Here is a 20622-nt window from a genome sequence, read left to right as displayed (position 1 = left end):
AGAACAACCCAGAAGGGAAGAGGGGACTACAGAGAAATCTGAGACGGTCACCACAGAAAAAAGGACCGCTGAAGAGATGGAAGTGGAGGAGGCCACGAAGGTGTCAGAGCAATCTGTACATACCTTACCTGTAAGGTCTACTCCACAAGCCAGTGCAGCGGTCGAAGATGAAAGACCAACCTGTTCTCTCTTCTTGAAGAGGGGACCTTCTCTCAAAGGACCATCCGTCTCGGCTCGAGGAAGAAAAGGGGACAAAGTCTCCAAGCAATCCAAAAGAAGAGACGGGGATGGACCACCTGGGGGAGGTGGGAAAAAGGCGTAAGTATGCGCCTAATACAGATAAACCTACACCATGCAAAGGGCGCAACTGACATCTTGGGAAGAAGGTTTATCTCAACAGGCCTGGATATCGCCCTAATCCAGGAGCCTTGGATCAATAGAGGTTGCATCAGAGGACTGACAACTCAGGTAGGTAATCTCATTTATGATCGAACAATTGAAAACCCAAGAACTTGTATTCTAACTTCAAAACTAATAACAGTCTTTCCGATTACAGATCTAATAACAAGAGATCTGGTGGCGGCTACAGTGAAGGTGGCTTCACTGCAAGGGGACAGAGAGGTTACCATAGCCTCAGCCTACTTCCCCAACCCGTCAACAAGCTGCCCACCGAAAGAATTAGAAAGACTATTGCAGAGCTGCAGAGACAGAGGCTCGGCCCTCATTCTCAGCTGCGACTGCAATGCTCACCATACGTATTGGGGAAGTACGAACACAAACAAGAGAGGTGAGGAACTTCTACAGTTTATGTTCAGCAATGATCTAGTGTTAGAGAATAGAGGGTCAAGCCCAACCTTTATAACTAGAAATAGGAAAGAAGTCCTAGACATAACCCTATCTACAGGACTCTTTTTTTTCTTTTTTTTTTTTTTTTTTTTTTTTTTTTTATTTATAAGGGCATAAAACACGGAGGTTATCAATGCCCGTAGGGTTAACGGACACCTACACTTTAAAATATGTGTCACGTTATCAGTACAAAGAATAGACAGCGGATCGCTGTGTCAAAGAAGATTATCACATTAAGACAATAAGAAAAACAACAGCAGTGAACAGAGGACTAAAACTAAATAACAGAAATAGCCGAGAGGCTGTAAAGGGGCCCAATAGTTAAAATATGTCAGATAAATAATAACGATAATAAATATAACAACAATATAATGCTAAAACCAGGTAAGTTAGTGAAGGTAAGGTTGTAAAGGGACCCACTTCACTAATAACAAATAACAATAACAAATAACAATAACAATAACAATAAATAGAAGGACAAAGTTTATATAACTTAACAGGTACTCGCTCAGATCAAATCTTTGAGATAAGACTCGTTCTTCTTAAGAATTCAAAAAGCTTTACAATGACTGACTCATCATCCCCCAACAGATCGAATAGACTTGCTGGGAGCTGACAAGATCGTCTTAGCGTTGCATAATTACGGCATTCGACCAAAATATGCTCAACACTCAGAGCCACTCCACAACACGCACACTCCGGGGGATCCCCCCGGCTCATGAGGTACCCGTGAGTCAGCAGCGTGTGACCGATTCGCAACCGACACAACACTACTTCCTCTCTGCGGTTCTCGCGGATGGCTGTCCCCCAGGGAGCTACTGTGTGTTTTATGGCTCTTAGATTGTTACACACCGTCCGAGACCAAGAGTCACCCCAAACTCGTCTTAACTTCTCCTTCACCATTGGCTTTAGGTCTGACCCTGTCACCATAGCAGTAAAAGGAGGAAGCTCATGAGCACTCCCAGCAGCCCTGTCAGCAAGCTCATTTCCGGGAATTCCCGCGTGACCGGGCACCCACACCAGAACAACCTGTATATTTTGGACTTGAAGTCTGTGAATGGCACAAGCGCACAAGGACATGTTTTGGATACATGTCCTTGATTGCTTGCAGACTACTAAGCGAGTCGGAGCAGATGACCAGCCTTCTGGTCCTGGGGCAGATGATGTTCAATGCTTTCAAAATAGCGGTCAGTTCTGCCGTGTAGACTGACGCTACAGAGGGCAGACAGAATCTATACTCACTACTCGCCGTTATGAACGCACATCCGGTGCCATTCTCAGACCTAGATCCATCAGTGTAAATTATGTCGCAAGGTGCCCGAGCACTCAGGAGTTCCCGGAAAGCCTGCGTGAATACTAAATTAGAAGTGTTTTCTTTCTTGTACTTGTGAAGTGACAGGACAACTTCGGGACTTAATACTAACCAGGGAGGGATATCATTCTGGTAGCATTGGCTTACTTGGTACTCCTCGATACCAAGGTCCGAGAGAAGCGCTTTAGCCCTTAGTCCAAATGGAGCTGAGATGTTAAGGCGATTAGCATAGACTTCGATCAAGTAATTTTCAAATACGTGTTCATATGCCGGATTTTCGGGCTTGGCTTTAAGGGAGTGAAAATAATTTATGGCAAGTTGCTTGCGTCTCATATCCAGCATTGGTTCACTAGCCTCCGCTAATAAGCTAGGTGTAGGGCTTGAACGAAAAGCTCCAGTAGCCAACCTGATCGCAGAGTGGTGAATCGAGTCAAGCATTCCTAACGCGTTTGGCCGGGCAGAAGAATAAACCTGAGAACCATAGTCAAGGCACGAACGGACAAAAGCTTTGTAGAAACGTAGCATACATGTCCTGTCCGCGCCCCACTTGGTCCCAGTAAGAACTCGAAGCATATTTAGCCTTTGTAGACATTTTGCCTTAAGGGATTTTAAGTGAGGGATCCATGTAAGTCGGGAATCAAATGTAAGACCCAAGAATCTCACAGTCCGACTTGATGTTATTCGGGATCTGTTCAAGGTAAGTGACGGTTCTAAATAGTTTCTTAGTCTGGAGAATGTTATACATTGGGTTTTGGAAGTAGAGAACGAAAATCCCGTCCGCCTACTCCATTCCTCTAGTCGCTTTATAGTTAGCTGCAGGGAACGCTCCGCCGTAGCAAGTCTTCTTGCAGAGACGTAAACGGCGAAGTCGTCCACAAACAAAGAACAGCGTACAGGATGGCGGACACAAGCCGTTATGCCGTTTATGGCGACGGCGAATAACGTGCAGCTCAAAACGCTTCCCTGTGGTACCCCGTTCTCCAGATTGGTTGTGCTGGATAGGTTTGTCCCTAGTCTAACCTGAAATGTACGGTCAGACATGAACCCCTGAATGAAAGCCAGCATATTACCACTCACTCCCCATGCCTGGAAAGTGTTAATGATGCCTCTCCGCCACGCTGTGTCATATGCCTTTTTCAGGTCAAAAAATACAGCGACTACTTGCTTTCCCTCAAGGAATGCGTCACGTATGGTTGTCTCAAGGGAAACCATGAGGTCCAACGTCGATCGTCCTTGGCGAAAGCCGCATTGCTCTCTCGAAAGGAGATTGTTCTTTTCGAGGAACCAGATTAGCCTACGGTTTACCATCCGCTCCAACACCTTAGAAAGGCAGCTGGTAAGCGAGATGGGCCGGTAACTAGACGGAGATAGTTTGTCCTGTCCCGGTTTGTATAAGGGGATAACGTGGGATTTACGCCATGCTAGTGGGAAAGTTTGTTCCTCAAACACTCTATTGTTGAGCGCTAAGAGGGCCCCCTTACCCTCTGAGGGTAAATGTCTAAGCATGGCATAGTGCACGTCATCCGGACCAGGAGCAGAGTTGGAAGTACATGACATCTACAGGACTCAAAAACATACATATAGTAAGGTGGCATGTCTCCAAGGAGGCCTCACTATCGGACCACTGTCCAATTAGGTTCGACATAGAGGAGATAGGGGAAAGATACGTGACCCACAGGGTTCCTAAATCGACCAACTGGAGAGGTTACAGAGAGTCCCTGGCAGAAGAGTTGGAAGAAATAGGACCCTTTCAGAAAAATGAATTTGAATTAGAAAGGTCTGCACAAATAGTAGAGCAAGCTATAATAAAGGCCTACGAGAAAAACTGTCCTCCCAGGCAAAACCGGTTGAAGAGGGATGTGCCGTGGTGGACTGGGAGGTTGGAAACATTAAGAAACAAAACGAGGAAATTATTAAAATGGGCAAAAAGGACAGATGATTGGCTCCCTTATCTACAGGCCCAAAATGAATATAAAAAAGAACTTAGAACGAATAAAAGAAGAACCTGGAGGAATTTCTGCAAAAATATTAACAGTCTTCCCGAGGCATCCAGGCTTCAAAAAACTCTCTAAACGGAGCATACAAATCCTATGGGGACCCTAGTAAAGGACAATGGAGACCTAACTATGAACAGGAAGGAGACCTTAGAACTACTTCTGGAGACACACTTTCCGGGGGGTCAGCTAACTCGTAATGAGGATACTTATTCTCTATATGGGGGGGGATCCAGTCGGGAGGTGGCAAAAGCCAGACAGTTGTCTAACAGACTATTCACACACGAAAGAATTAAATGGGCGATAAGATCGTTCAAGCCATTTAAATCTCCTGGGGCGGATGGAGTTTTTCCAGCCCTTCTTCAAGAGGGGCTGGATATTCTATTAAATACCCTTAGCATTCTATTTAGAAGCAGTTTCGCCCTAGGATATATACAAAAGAACTGGAGGATAGCACTAGTGGTGTTCTTGCGAAAAAATGGCAGGGATCCAACAAAACCCAGTTCGTACAGACCCATAAGCCTAACCTCCTTCATGGTGAAAACTATGGAAAAAATAATAAATAGACACATAAGGGACGTAATTTTACTGGAACACCCACTTAGTCCCACACAACACGCATACATAGAAGGAAAATCAACTACCACTGCTCTCCACAGTTTAGTGAGAGAGGTGGAGAATACCTTCGAAAAAAGGAAGCCCTGGTCAGCGTCTTTATGGACATTGAAGGAGTTTTCGACCGAGTAGCATATCAATCCATGAAGACTGCGATGGAACGTTTTGGAGTTTCCCCAGACGTAGTCAAATGGATAGTAGCCCTCCTAAAAAGCAGACAGGTGAAAGCCAAGTACAGGGACGAATTGGCTGTGATCACGGCCCAAAGAGGCTGCCCCCAGGGGGGAGTCTTATCTCCCCTCCTGTGGGCGATGGTAGTGGATGATCTCCTAAGAAAAGCAGAGAAGAGGGGGGGTGGCAAGGCTACTATGTTATGCGGACGACCTAGTGCTTATGATCAAAGGGAAAAACATAGGCAGGCTGGAACGCCTAATACAAACAGAACTGAGCTTCATAAGCAACTGGTGTCATGGGGAAGGTCTGCGGATCAACCCATCAAAAACTAATATGATTACCTTTACCAGGAAAAGGAAATTCCAGCTAGCAAAACCGGTCCTGGAGGGAATCAGCATTAACCAAACAAAAGAAGTGAAGTATCTGGGTTTAATCCTGGATGAGAAGCTCACTTGGAACTCCCATATTAGAAACAAGACATCCAAAGCAATAATGGCCCTTGGGGCCTGTAAGAGACTCTTTGGATTTAAATGGGGACTTAAACCCAAAATGATATATTGGATTTATGAAACCATAGTAAAACCAATGGTCACATATGCTGCTCTAGTGTGGTGGCCGAAGGTCGAACAAACAACAGCTGCAAGAAGGCTGCAGAGTCTTCAGAGGTTAGCTTGCTTAAGCATCACGGGAGCAATGAGCTCCTGCCCAACACTAGCAATGGAAGCAGTTCTGGGTTATACTCCTCTTGGCCAGGAAGTGATGAGAACAGCTGCAATGAGCGCAATGAAGCTACTAGGAACAAAGGTAATAAATGCTACCTCCCTAGAAGGCCACATGAAGATATTGGAAAATTTTCCTGAGGCTGAAATGCTAACCAAAGTATCTGATACTATGGTTAAGAAATACTCCTTTGAAAAACCATATACGGTCTCTATCGGAAGTAGGGAGGAATGGATTAAAAGGGAGGCCTACCCTAAAAAAGGAGTCCTGAAGTTTTACACCGATGGTTCACTCCTAGACTCTAGGGCAGGATATGGAATACATGGACCTGGAGTTGACATGGCTGTGCCCCTAGGAAGACATGCCTCAGTTTTTCAGGCGGAGGTCATGGCAATAGATTCATGTTCTAGAAGACTCACACAGTTGGGGACAAAATGATTATCATACCTAATACTCTCTGATAGTCAGGCTGCACTGAAGGCACTGGATACCTGTTCGATTGATTCGAAAGCGGTCTGGGAATGCAGGAATGCTCTAGCAGAGCTAGCAACAAACAACAGAGTAACACTCGGCTGGGTGCCGGGTCATGAAGGAATTCATGGGAACGAAAAAGCGGACATCCTCGCCAAAAAGGGAGCAGAATCCACATTGGTGGGGCCTGAGCCAGGTTGTGGAATATCCTTCTCCAACATTAAAGCTCTGGTTAAAGATTGGGAAAAGAGGACAAGATACAAGAATTGGAGTAGAGCCTCGGGTTTAAGAATATCCAAAATGTTTATCTCTCCTTATGCAAAAGGGTGGACAGCTCTCCTAGACCAGAATAAGGAGGATATAAGACTGATATTAGGAATGTTGACAGGACATGGCCCTCTGAGGAAGCACCTTTTGAAGGTGGGCCTTAGTCGGAGCAGCGAATGTAGACTCTGTGGAGAAGAGGAGGAGTCAGCAGAGCACATTTGGTTGGATTGTCCTGCCATCGTGGAGACTAGGAAAAGATACTTGGGAGCATATCTCCTCAGCCCCAAGGACATCAGAGAACAGGAGCCCTTAAATCTGATTGGTTATTGCAAAAGCCTCAGTTTTTGAGGGCACAAATTAAAGTAAGGGAGGCGCAAAGGTCCTTTTAGGACTAAGTGCGGGGACAAAGTGTCCTCTTCCCTCAGAAGGGGAGAAAAAAAAAAAAAAAAAAAAAAAAAAAAAAAAAAACTATTTAGATAACTTTAAGAAAGTGTATTCAAGGTTTTAAGATGGTGGAAATTCATATTTTTGTAAAATAATACATTACTCTCTAATTTTATGTGAACCACATGTTCTGTACTGTAAAATCACCAAAGGATTTCAGCTTCGGTAACAAATTGGTGTAATTAACTTCAAAATGTATATCCAATGCGCGTTTGAATTCTATCTTTCTTCTCACACGACAGAAGGTTCCTTTAGATTGCTGATTTATGATGATTCAGTAATTTTACCACCCAACACATAACCAAGTTTAATTTACATTGATGTATCAGTTCATATTTATGATCAGTGATGACACTGAAATAGAACGTATCAATGACTATCTTGAAGCACAGTAATTTTTGTACTGTGATATCTTTCAGAATATTTAAGGTCAGAGCGCAGCATGGACAGCGGGTCAGACCCATAAACCATCACTACTATCAGTATGATACTGGTCTATTCAATTTTCTGAAGACATCTGAGGCTTTCAATTAATCCCTCACGCATCACGTAGATAAGCCAGCATAATCAATCCCTCCACTTTTATTTTTTTGACATAGGCTATATTGAACTTATAAAAAGACACTAATATTGTATTTGGTAACATTTTATTTATCAACTTCGTAAATAATATTAAATACTTATATCACACTCACTAAGGCACATAGGTTAGGATATATATATACCTCACAAAGGTAACAAGGTATTATTCAAAAACCTACTTATCATTAACGTAAAATACAACAAAGTGGTATAGCACATATCACTCAGTCTTATCACTATAATATTTATCACATGTTAAGATCTTTTCTATGGCTCATACAAGATCAACATAAAAATATGAATAATGTAATTTTGATTTAACTAAATCCACTACAATTCATTTACTTATGTTTAAATAACATATATTTTAAAATAAATAAATTCTATCTCATTTTTTATTCTTTTAGAAATTGAAGGATCTAGCATGAATTAATGAATAGTATCTCGTTAATATTCTACACAGAATATTACAAGAAAAGGGTCCATAAAGATTTTTAATCAGAAGAACCTTGCATAAGAAGAACACACCTACACTGAAAATGAGACCATTCCTATCAACTAATGAGTGTTTTCGACTGACTTTTTGTTATCATTTAGAACTTTTTCATTTGAAAAACCACATAAGAAGTTTGTCAGCTATTTATATATTCAAATTGCGTCATGTACCTTTCCAAAAAGATTAATCTCATATTCCAATTAGATACCATTCTAAAAAATAAATTCACTGGCATGTATTCTATTCATATCATTTCATTATCAAGACCTTCTTGCTGATATCATTGCGTTGGCTTACTCAAACCCATCTTAATCATACATTATTATTGTATTGACAATGTTACACATTTCCAAAAAGTAATGAGCAAGAACATGACCAAGAATTGAATAAGTTACGTTGATTTCACTTTTTCTATCAGTATAAAAGTAGAGGCTAGCCCTTCCTTGACACCTCCTGCAGGGATCACATACTCTTTCTCGTCTTTAACTCTTTTTGGATCAAGTTCCATGAGATTGTCATTACTTTGTTGTAGCGTGTCCAGTGGCCACACTGCCAGATACTTGCTCTTCCCTTGTCGTGCCGCCACACACACCTTACCGTCCCATGCCATCAACACGCCACATACCAATGCCCAATGAGCATTATGGCCACGAGAACAGCATGGCGAGTGGTTGTGATCAGCATCATAACTGTATTATTGTTGAGGAAAATGAAGGAAGATATAAGAAAATTAAAAGAATTAAAAACACATTTGTTGAAAAAATATTAAAACTCTCCTTGACATGGTCAATTAATTTTACTAAAAGCCAATGGCAAAACTATAAATTATGTAAATGAACATTGTATGAAATAATGATATAATGGAACATCATTAACTCTTTGACTAGTAAGCCTGACTATGGCGAGAGCGCACTTTGTGCTAATAGCAGTAGTACCAATCACTCTATGCGATCTGTTATGTCACTAAACAATACTTTCTGAATTGTTTCACAAGTTATAATTAATTGTTCACCTGAACCTATATACGATCTAGTGAAGAACCATAGAAACATTTGTACCTCATAAAGAACAGTGGTTTGTTTTCTACATTTTTATTTTCAGTTATAATTTCTTGCTCATTCACCACAAACATTTACACAGTCACAGCTTGTCGTCTGGTTCAGAAGAGTAAAATTAATCAGCTGATACATTAGAATAGTAACAGTTGAAGGTATAAGCTGATTCTATTTGTATGTTTGTTTAGATAGTAGTTGCTACATTTGTACTATTAGGAAAATCAAGTAGTTGGTGAACGTGGTATTTATGGATTGAAAGTGATTAGTGAATAAGCATTTGTGTCATTAGCAAATTAGAAGGGTGCAAGATTAATTTTTAGCGAAGTGACTTGTAATGATGATTTGGAGTGATGACAACAGTGGTACCAGGACATGACATATGTAGAGATGTAAAATACTCCAGTATTTATGAATCTGAGTAAATAACCAATGTTCATAAATAACCAGGTATTTTAGAATTTTTATTAAAATCCCATATTGGTATAATAAATGAACCCTGGGAAACGTAAGTAAACTAGTCTTTCTTATTTGTTTAAACACTAGAAAGTTATTTAAATGAACAGATATTAGAAATGGGACTAAGCACAGAGGTTACAAAATTAGGGAATAGATTCAAATAAGTCTGACCCATCTAATAGAAAAGTTCAGAAAAAATTTGATGTGTAATAATATTGAGATAAAAGTTGGGCAAATGCATTCATTACATACACCTAGATCTACAATAGATTAAAGAGCCAGCTGTAGTAATAGCCTGGTCAAATTAACCATTAAAACAGCAATTAGGAGAAAAAATTTTAATAGTTCTGAAAATTGGTACATTTATAAATTAAAGGGTCCTGATAAACACATTAAAGGCCATTGATGGAGAGGGAAATGAGCTAAGAGGGAGAGGGTTTAAAGGTTACAGTGTTACAGTTTTTGCAAATATTAAAAAAAAACTATTACTTTTACTGCAAAAACCACTCAGTATAAATGAGAGAAAAATATTACAAATAAAAAATTTCCTATGCACATTTGTTGAAGAATTAATATTATTTGTGATATATATGGAGGAAACTGCCCTAAAGGTGTAAATTCTTTAAATATGATTATTATAGCTTTACATCACAATTAAAAGCCTCATAGAATGTTATGTATTTGTTTGTTTCTAACCACTACTACACAATGAGTAGGCTGGGATATATGGAGAGCTTATGGTATCCTTGCACCATGGTTGCTGCTCTACACTTTCCATCCCTGGCATAAGCCAGCTCAGATGTACGCCACTTCTTTCCCTCTCCCTCCCGTCTAACCAGTTTCTATGGTGTTTACCTATGACAGTGATATTCCTGCATATTTCCTAGTTCCAAAATGCTTTATCACACACATTTTTTTGCAATTTTGATGTAACAGTAGATGGGAAGTTAAACATATCCAATTTGATCATAGCTCTCATCTTGACTAGCTTTACTTCAAAGAAGTAAAAAAATAACAAACTAATTGAACAGCATGAAGCAAGATGAGCGCCAATGGCTGTACTATGGATCCATTACTTTTATTACATGGTTGGTCACCATTATGAAACAGTTCACTGCTGTACAACATTGCAATTACTGGTATGCTCACCTTGTCTGAGTAAAAAGAATGATATCATTCTATCGTGCCAGTAGTCATTTCTAGTATGCCACATATGTGCATTTGTCACACTATCGCTCACTACACATTGCCATTTTCGACGAGTACAATGAAATGATTAATAGTGCTGAGTTAACAAATCAATACACATAATTAACTATAAAAATGTCAGAGGAAATAATCTTAAACTGAATATGAAAGTAACTATTACAAAAAACACTTGCTAGTTAATGAAAACCACTATCGATTTATTCAGCTTTTATTGCAAAATTTAGAAGTTGTATTGGAATTCAAGTGTTTGTCAGTACACCAACTAAAATGATACAAAGTGTGATTGAGAAAGCTAAAACACAGAATGTAGTTGCTCTTATATTGGAAGAGATGTTATTTTTTCATACTTTTAATGGCATTACACCTCAAGAAAAGAATATTTTCTTTGGATGTTATTCCAGGAAGAAAAAAGTTAAAACACACATTTGCTTCCCAGCTACTTAGTACATTTTCTCCTTCCAAACTTGTTCTATACAGTTTCAGTGGCTGTCAAAGGCAAGGGATCATCACACTATATGAACAGCAAACTGCAATAAATTAGATAGCTGCTACTGATCCCAATCAAGTAGCCTCACGACACAATAGAAAAGGCAGGAAAAGAATGTTTCTAGCTGCATACCACACCCCATCAATCGTACCAAGCTCAACAAGTTTTGGTACTAGGCTTTCTTAAAGTAAACCACCAATATGAAGCATGATTTGACATCCCTTCCACCAATCAAAGAAACAGCAAAGCAGCATTCCTACAGTGTGTATCGTCAGATACAGGAATGGCTGAGAAGACTAATTGTTCCCTCAGAAGTGGAAATGGAAACAAGGAGCAAGAGGTAATCAAGATCTGTTAGGATCTTATTTAGCTATCACACTGACAGCTCCAGCTTCTGACACTAACTCAATTTCTTAATGCTACACTACTATTGTAAAAATTATTATCAAAATTAGTATTGTAATTAAATCCTCACCCACGACCCTCTCCCTTAGTCTCTCATCAAACAGATCCTCACAAAGGTCAATAGCCCATGAGGGCAGATAAATTAATGCTAAAAAGGGGATTAGTCTCCTAAAAAAATAATTAATTCAATCCAGCAAAGGATACGGAACCAACATTAAATCTCCATTGTGTAGTCTGTCTATTACATGTGTCTTGTTTGCTTCCAATCCATCAGTGAACAAATCCACTTTAAACCAAGGTGAGAGAATATCATCTGCCAAGTTCTTCATATTGAGGGCTGAGAACATCTCTCCATGGTTTGTGAATCTTCTGATACAAGCCTTCTCAAAGATTATAGGGATAGATAATGGATAGGGTGTTAACGAGGACACCATGGCAAGGGCAGCTAAACCACAACTGTAACAAAAATGTACCAAATTATGAAATCATGAAAATATTTTGTAAGATCATACTTATTTTGGGGAGAACCTTCTCCCCAAAATAAAATACATTCCAGGGAGAAAGTATCATGTATCTTCTCTTAGAAAATGTATGAAGAATTAAAAGCTATAAGTGAGTTTGAACACAACCTATAAAATTAATGTGAAATAAAAAATACATTAATTGTTAGGTCATTAAAGAGAAGTGGAATAATCTTTTAAAGCTAACATATAGTGTATTCTATTTTTGATATTTGTGAAACTACAGTTTTGAGTATATGTTGCTATTTATTCAAATTAAAAGTCTTGCCAGTACACTGGAAAAGGGAAACAGAAAGTTAATAACTTGTTAATTTGTAACAACAACACAAAATGGCAATCCTGTAAAACTTGATTATTAATTTTGAATAATTCTCCAGGAAACATTCATACATTCTAATATCTTTGCAGGCAATCTCTATGTTCAAAGCCACACCGTGATCATTAATATAAGAATTCTTTAAATCATTAATCTTTGAAGCCAACAGTGTCCAAAATAGTTATTTCCCAATAAAGTTTGCAGGGAATTGTTCACAATTAGGCCAATAGCCATGGACAAAAAAGCCTTAGGTCCAAATAAATTGCAAGAAGCTGATTTTTGGTATGTGATTAGGACATATTTGCAACTTCTAAATCCTTTAGCTTAACTTAAGAGCCAAAAACTTCAAAATCTTTAGACTTTCTTCAGGTTTTGGCCAGAAACTCAAAAAGGTGGGTTTTTAACAATAACCTTTTTTAATGTAGATAAAATATTCAATTTAAGTATAATCTCAACTTTGTAGATCCAATAGTTCCCAAGTTACTAGACCTCAAAAACTCATTTTTATTCTCTAAAAAGTACAAAATTAGTATTTTAGTCATGTTTTGGCTAGAATATTTGCTCCAATTCTCATTCCACAGGGAAAGTCGTATGAAAAAAGTTATATAGCAGCTATTTAGCTTTAATCTAAGGACAGAACGAAGTCAGTGAGTGTATAGTTACCTGTAAAAACGGAAAGTTGGGAATATTGAATTGTTCAATAATTTTATCCAGACTAATTGCAGTCCTATTATCCCATATATTAAAGAAAAAAGGAGGAATTACTCACTGAGAAAGGATTATTTACACATTGTTTATAAATAGGTGTAATTTAGGTATTATTGTATAATAAAATACTTGTGAAGATAGATATTGCTGTAAAAATAACAAAAGCCACTCTAAATAATTATTACATCATGATAATTGAAGACTCTTGGAGCAATTGGAAAATTCTTTAAATATTTAACTGTTAACCCTTTGAGTGCCACAGCATATTTCCCAAGTCATACGCATAAATTGCCGGAGCATTGCCTTCTGTTTTGCAAGCGTGTGGGGAAAAAACTATATTAAAAAAACTATTCAACCGATTTGAATAATTTTTTTTTGGTTTGTGTGTTATAAAACAAGGTATTTTTTCCATATAATATTATAATTTTATTTTTATTTACACAAAAAGAATATAGGTTATAACAAAAAACTGAAAAACGAAAAAAAAAATAAATTTCAAGTTTTAACTAAAATTTTATTTATACAATATTTTTTTAAATTTTTTTTAGCTATACCATATGAAAGAGCATGAAAAACTGAACAAAAATCATGCATAATATGGTGTGTTACAGTAATATTTAACCAGATACTGCAATATATACAAAATACAACAAAAAGCAATTTTTGTTCAAGTTTGTCAAAAGTTTAGAAACAATATTATAACTACCCTATTTCACTCAATGAAGTAAGACGACTGTAAAATACTAATTATATAAAAAGTATATAAAAATATACACAGGCTTACAATATAACCTTACTTCTATTACCTTACTTCACCTAAAATCAAAAGTTTGATTGGAACTTGCGTTTTAGTTCATCACCAATCCAACAATAAAATATATGTCACTAAACACGGAAAAAGAAGTTTGTAAATGCATTGTAAGTTTTACTGAACACAATTGCAGAATAGTAATAACAACAGTTTTCAGCATAAACACACGAAACTAGCACAATGTAAACACACAATGAACGAAACTGTGTAGTTAATGGCAACAAGTAGCAGCTGACCAACTATTGCGTCATCTGTTTTTTTCTGATGACAAATAACTACAAGGGGGCGGTGAACAATAAAAATCAATCACAATTGATAGTTCGAAACTTGTAGATTGCCGTGAAATAAGTTATTTGTCAAAACAAAAATGAATTATATGTGATATTAATTAAATAAAAATCGTCTACTGGGTAGATGCCGGCAATTTATGCACATTTCACAACATCTACTATGTAGACGCTGCGGCACTCAAAGGGTTAATAAAAACACTACTTTTTCCAAATTGTTTATTTTTTGGACGAGGACTTTCAAAACCAAAGGCTTCATCTTCAGGCAACTCCACAAATAAATATTTACATATTGTTTGTTACAATTAGTATTAAAATAACACATGGTATAAATATGCAAATACAAAAATGTTGGAAATATTTCAGCCAGTATGAAAAATTAGATTTGACTACAGTTTAATTTTTGAATAAATTGAGGAGAAAGAAGACTGGAATTTTCAATAGGGCCCTCGATAAATTCAAACAAAATATGATTGTTACGATAATGTAAGTATATTGCAAATACGAACAATAGCTTTGCTTGCTCTTGAATTTCCCTCAAATTTTCAACAGTACAATCCTTATCTTTTCAGGTACAGATCAAGCTCTTGGTTCTTCTGAATCGGCCAAAAGAACAGTTCCTACATTTTACTTCATACTTAATTGTCCTTGTCAAATTAACAGCATTGATCTATGATCCATGCTGCTTCATTGAGGCGAGTTTTCCCAACCAAAGAATCAATGTAAGTAAACAGACTTGTAGCTGTATAACAACATTGTTCAAAAATATCTGAAAGGAAAACCTTTTGCCAAATTAACAACATTGACCTGTTATTCAAGCTGCTTCATTGAGTCAAGTTGTCACCACACAAACAAGTGAACAGACTTTTAGTTCTATACAATAACAATATTGTTCAAAAATATCTAAAAAGGAAAAACTATTTCATTATGATATCCAACTTACTTTGGTCCAGTTTGAGCAATTGGTCTAATTTTGGTAATAGTTTTCTTTACATATGAGTTAAGATCACAGAGAAATCTGTTACAACTTTCTTCGCCACTCTCTCCCATTAAGCTGTTCTCTGATTTACAGTCTTGACCCATTGTTACTGGGAGTGGTGGTGGAGGCGGTACACTTGCCATAATTTTATCTGTAAAATTTTAAAACAGCATTAGTCAAAGTATTGCAATGGTGTTGTTTATTAACATACAACACTTATTGGTAAGTACAGTTGCCTGACAGTCCACTAACACGTTAAAGAATATATTTTGTACTTACAGATATGCTATAGAGCATATGAAAAACAATAAGCGTATAAGAAACTAAACAAAATGGTTTACATCTACAAACTATGATCACACAAGTACCAGCCAATACATAATAATGAAAATTGTTGAATGTTAATTAGGACTATACTAATTTACATTTACATCGGCCATGGCGAAACATGCACTTCATACTGGGCACTGCTTTTCACAAGTCAAATTATTAAAAGAAGTCAAAAACAACAAATTCCTTGATGCTTACGAAACTATTTTTATGCAGAAGAACCAAAATTATCTAGTAAATAATGAGCCTGGACCTCTACAAAATTCACCGTTACTGCCTTTAATCTAAAGAAATATAAATTTTTACATATACAGTAGACATACTTCCTGGCCTTTTAAATCTGATCTCTTTGTATTTTTCAAGACATATGTTTTTATTTAAGTCTAAATTGTTTGTATTATTACTTTACTTTTATTTCAGTTATGTGGGTCTGACGATGTGTTCTTTGAGCACGAAAGGCCTCACAAAATAAAACTTTTTCATTTTATTGGAGTGTTTGATCATATATTAAGCATCTAGGACTATACAGTTGACACTACACTTTGGTAGTAATTTGTATCATTCTATTAATATTCAACAGCTTGTCCACATATAAAGTAACCTATATATTCTCTAGGATAACCTCTAATTTATGTTAGGAACCAAATCACAAAACTGTTTTTACACAATTAGAAAACATTTTGTTAATCTTTCACATAGCAAATTAGCCTTTTATTTAGCAGTTTCTTAGAAGTAAATACAATGAAATTTAAAATAAAGTTGGTAACTTTTATTATGAAAAGTACTGAAAAACATTGGAATATCAGAATTTAACAATATATTCAACGAAAAAGGTGTTGAAAGACAAATCATTAATTTTTTGTAACCAAAGTTTCTAAATCAGGACATTAGAAATTAACAGACAAGAACTTCAAGATGCTTATATTTTACATATCAATGGCCCACCATAATTAATAGTTATTGTAAATTTAAGAAGTTTGAACATAAAACTTATAGCTAGAGTACAATTTGACCATGCAAGGAGCTTCATTGTTGCTGTTTGCAACCTAGAAAATGACCACCAATTCTATTTTATTAATATTATTTATTTAAATTTTATTCCTGAAATTTATGTAAATAAAACGTATTCTAGTGTGTAAAATAACCAACAATTTAGTACCCAAGGTTAAATGATCATTTGCTGGGAGTTTGGGAAGAGGGATTTAGAGACAAATGCAGTTTTTTCTAATGGTTCAATCATGTGATGCCGCGCGGCCTGCCGTAATCGGGATTCTCGAGAAAGATAAGATAACAGCGACAACAATACCGATCACAATACCTGGGAATGCTTGTAAGTTTGTAATTAAAGAGTTGTTTTTTCGTTCTATCATGTTTGTTTCTATAAATTTATATTTTTGTGTTCTTCATACTGGTGTGGTCGGTATAATCCCAAAGTACCTTTTTGTTTTATAGGACGATTCCAATAAGTTAATAACGCAAAACTCGTATTTTGCCGCTCCGGCCGTTTATATGATAATTACCCAGATATCTAGACACAGCACACAAACAGAACATTAAAACATTAAGAACTTAACTATTTATGTATATACCCTCTAAAATCATGTTATTTGTCATTTGCACCCCCTAAAACCTAAATATTTTTTGGGTATTTATTTACAATACCGTGACCATGAAAAATGGACTTTTTTTTCATGGGTTGGGCATTTATAGCCAAGTATTATTATCACAGGTGCATATAAACTGGGGGGAAAGTATATTATTGTATTATATTGATGCCTTTCGGGCATTATTGCGTTAAAAATGGAAAATAACCGACAAAATTTTTGTCGAACAACACTTGGAGGGTTAAGGATCAGGGGCATCACGTGATCTGGGATTCGACTTTTGCAAGCTCGAGTTAATTTTTTTCTAAAAGAGCAAGCAGTGCGCAGCACTGCGCAGCGGGCAGGCATCGTTGACAGAATTAACGTACTTGTCAGCATCATTTCAGTAAAATTGCCAGAGATACTGTCAAAAACAGAGTTTTCAAAAAAATCGTAACTCCTTTGATTTTCGTTGCCGATGAATTTTTTCTTCACTATTGTTTTCAGGAAAAATTGTAGTTTTCAGGGGAAAAAAATGAACATACCTTTCCATGGTCACGTTATTGTAAATTGATACCATTTTTTGTTCAGAAGGATGAACAGAATACGTTGAAAACGTCAAATTTGTGATTTGCCAGGTCGACCTTTAATCTTATAATTTCCTTAAAGTGTCCCCATAAGTTGTGCATTTAGGCCTATTATTGTCCATAAGAACGCACCTGCAAATTAAAAAAAAAATTAGATATTTGAAAATGGGCTGATTCCCGAAGCCTGGGGAATATTGAATTTTGCATTAAAATTACATCAGCCTATTAAAGGTCTACAGGTAGGAGACATTATAACACTACTTTGAGGGATTTTACTCTTTGTGTAAATGTCTTTAGGGGTTTCCTGAATTTAATGAAATTAAAATTGAACATTATCCTTCTACTTTTTAACATATTCCATTCTAAAATCAACATAACAAGTGAAGTAAGACTAGGTATTATAAGTAACATTGGTAAAAAGTTATAATCAGTAAAATGAGATTTGAGTTGTTTATGTAGTTCATATCTAGGCCTATCTGAACAAATTTACTTAAAATTATTTCTCTTATGAGAATTGTTTATTGGAGTTTAGGCTATAGGTACTAATATATAGTTAACTCACAAAAGTTTTAACTAAAGTAAGCACACCAAAAAGCTATTTCTAATCACTTCATGAAGAACACAAATATTTGGCCAATTTAAATACTGATGATTTTAATTTTTAATTATTTTAATTCAATACAAGTAGGGTTATGTTCAGCGATGATTCAAATCTCACTTCTATTTTTTAACAAGTACTTTTTATCTCTATCTTATGACTTTTTTCCCTCTGCTTGTCTGCTATGAGCAGGCTGTAAACTTTATCCATGAAACCTCAAAAATCCTATCTGTGTTTACTTTGAACATAAGTTAGTGTTAGTTAATTGCAAAATAAAGCTTCAGCTTTTGGTTACTCTAATTTTGGTCACATGGTTTTTCCCCATGATCTCTCAGTTACACAGTTGCCAATATACCCACCACTAGTAGAGACCAATAGTAGAAGTATTTCTTATTAAAGATATCGGACGGACTCGATTCGATTCTAGCCAGTGTTCCAGTGCTGAGTGCTTGTTTGGCACTATCAATTATTACTAACTTACTTTTTTGGATTCTTCGTCTTCCGTTTCAATCCCAGAGTGTTAGACAAGTCAAAGTGCCAAACGCAGTATGTGGCCACTAGAGTAAGGGTATACAAAGACGGTTAAAGGAAAGACAACAATTTTAATGGTACATAGTAAAGAGTCCACCTTATAGAAACCATACCGCAGCAAATAATTCTTTAGCGTATTTCTAAATTCGGTCGGATTGACTATTTCTATTACAACATTTGATAGCGCATGAAAACACTTAATACCTACGATTGTATAATTGCTGTTTTTCGAACAGAGCTAGCCTATGGTATCAGGAATATTGAGTTTAGTAGATAATGGTGCTTATGATACATAAGACAAACTTATACACATAAATGCAAGGTACCAGATCAGTATACCTAGTTTCACAAAAAGAACTTGACAATCTCCCGTAGGAGTAAGGAAACGTCGTAATGGCTTTTTGTAATATAATAATGGTATCTAGGTGGGTCTTGAAACCTTCCCAAAGGGCTACTGAGTTGGCTAAACTATAGAACACTAACTTAGATATGTTTATATTGTTACATTTACTGATCCTTCTTAGAAGTTCTATGGATAGTTTTTGCATTGTTGTTTGACCAAGTGAGGTAATCACCCAGATTCATTCCCCAAAACCTCTGTAGAATCAGACATTTTTTGTCTGTCTCCACTCTTCCCAATTACAAATATTTGATTCGAGAACTGAAGAACAGGTTGTTCTCTGTTCGGTTTGAAAACATACCACCGCGTCTTATTAGTTACAACCGTTGTGGAGAAAAATTGTGCCAATGACAGATTTTTACAGTTTCAGTTTTTACACTTTCCGATTTAATTGGCCTTAAAAAAGAATAGTTTAGTCCACAAACATGAATATAGTCTAGATGGGTACCGCATTTGTTCGTTGAAAGAAAAAAAATTTGATTTTGAATTTGGCTTGTAACATTTCAGCGAATTGTTTTAGATTTGAAAGAAAATAGGCAAGCTAACTAATGATTCACTCTTTTATTGAAAGAGATTGAATATTTCCTAAAAAGAATGTTAACAAGTTTGAAATTTACGTTTAAGTGATTTGTAAATGCATCCCCTGAGGCTGCAAAGGCGTCTGATTTTCTTTTAATAATGCTTCGAGTTGATGAATATAACTAATAATTTTGTTTAATGATAAGATTGTAACCTGTAAATAGAATGACACTTATCTTAAAATGGAATTGTTTTCCTACTGTTTCAGTATCCATTGTGAAAAATAAATCAATTGTAAAAATTTATGTTTAATTCACATGCTAAAATAGTGAAAAATAATGCTTACTTTGTTGTTGACATTTCATTGCCTAAACCAATAGAGAAATAAATATAAACAATTACCTGTTAAAGTCAAACTCTTATTTTTATAAGCACATAACATTGAAATTATCATTGTCCGCAAAGTCAAACACAAAAAGAAATACACAACTATTGTATTCTTGTTTCATAAATAATATTATCATTAGGTACTTAAGTTCTTTATGTATATTTGTTTATTTTTCTCAATCAAATACAATAACATTATATTAGTGACCAAAACTTTTTCATATTAAAAATAAATTCCGCGCGCGCGCGCGCGTGTGTGTGTACACACGGAATTTATGTTTAATATGAAAAAGTTTTGGTCACTAATATAATGTTATTGTATTTGGTTGAGAAGAATAAACAAATATACATAAAGAACTTAAGTACCTAATACATTATTAGAAGTCAGAAATATGTCTCGATATCTTTGGTGCTAATTCGCGGTCTTCCTTTTCGGGTATGAATGCTTGATAGAGCCCATACGAAATTTCTAAATTCCATACCACAAACTCCTACAGTTAATCCTTCTTTAGAATTTATTAAGTCACATCTT

The 20622-nt window shown here is 36.3% G+C and overlaps 1 protein-coding gene across 1 annotated transcript; it reads right to left on the bottom strand.

The window, feature by feature from the left end:
* Positions 1-7473: 7473 nt before the first annotated feature.
* Positions 7474-18394, bottom strand: LOC124375205 (UPF0692 protein C19orf54 homolog). The gene is made up of 4 exons (XM_046833314.1): positions 18218-18394; positions 15120-15306; positions 11738-11989; positions 7474-8610 (listed from the first exon to the last, which is right to left on the bottom strand). Exons 2-4 carry the CDS (start codon positions 15296-15298, stop codon positions 8313-8315), a joined length of 729 nt encoding a protein of 242 aa, XP_046689270.1. The 5' UTR covers positions 15299-15306; positions 18218-18394; the 3' UTR covers positions 7474-8312.
* Between the last annotated feature and the right edge of the window lie 2228 nt (positions 18395-20622).

Source organism: Homalodisca vitripennis, chromosome 1 (assembly GCF_021130785.1).
Source record: "Homalodisca vitripennis isolate AUS2020 chromosome 1, UT_GWSS_2.1, whole genome shotgun sequence".
NCBI lineage: Eukaryota > Metazoa > Arthropoda > Insecta > Hemiptera > Cicadellidae > Homalodisca > Homalodisca vitripennis.
The sequence above is the reverse complement of the archived record's forward strand: the minus strand, read 5'-3'. Positions and strand labels throughout refer to the sequence as shown.

Excerpts from the sequence above, each read along its gene's own strand:
- LOC124375205 (XM_046833314.1), bottom strand. The coding sequence starts at position 15,298 with ATGGCAAGTGTACCGCCTCCACCACCACTCCCAGTAACAATGGGTCAA. Across the intron at positions 11,990-15,119 it reads ATTGCTCAAACTGGACCAAA|TTGTGGTTTAGCTGCCCTTG; the intron begins GTAAGTTGGATA and ends TTTTTGTTACAG. Across the intron at positions 8,611-11,737 it reads GGAGATTTAATGTTGGTTCC|TTATGATGCTGATCACAACC; the intron begins GTATCCTTTGCT and ends ACAATAATACAG.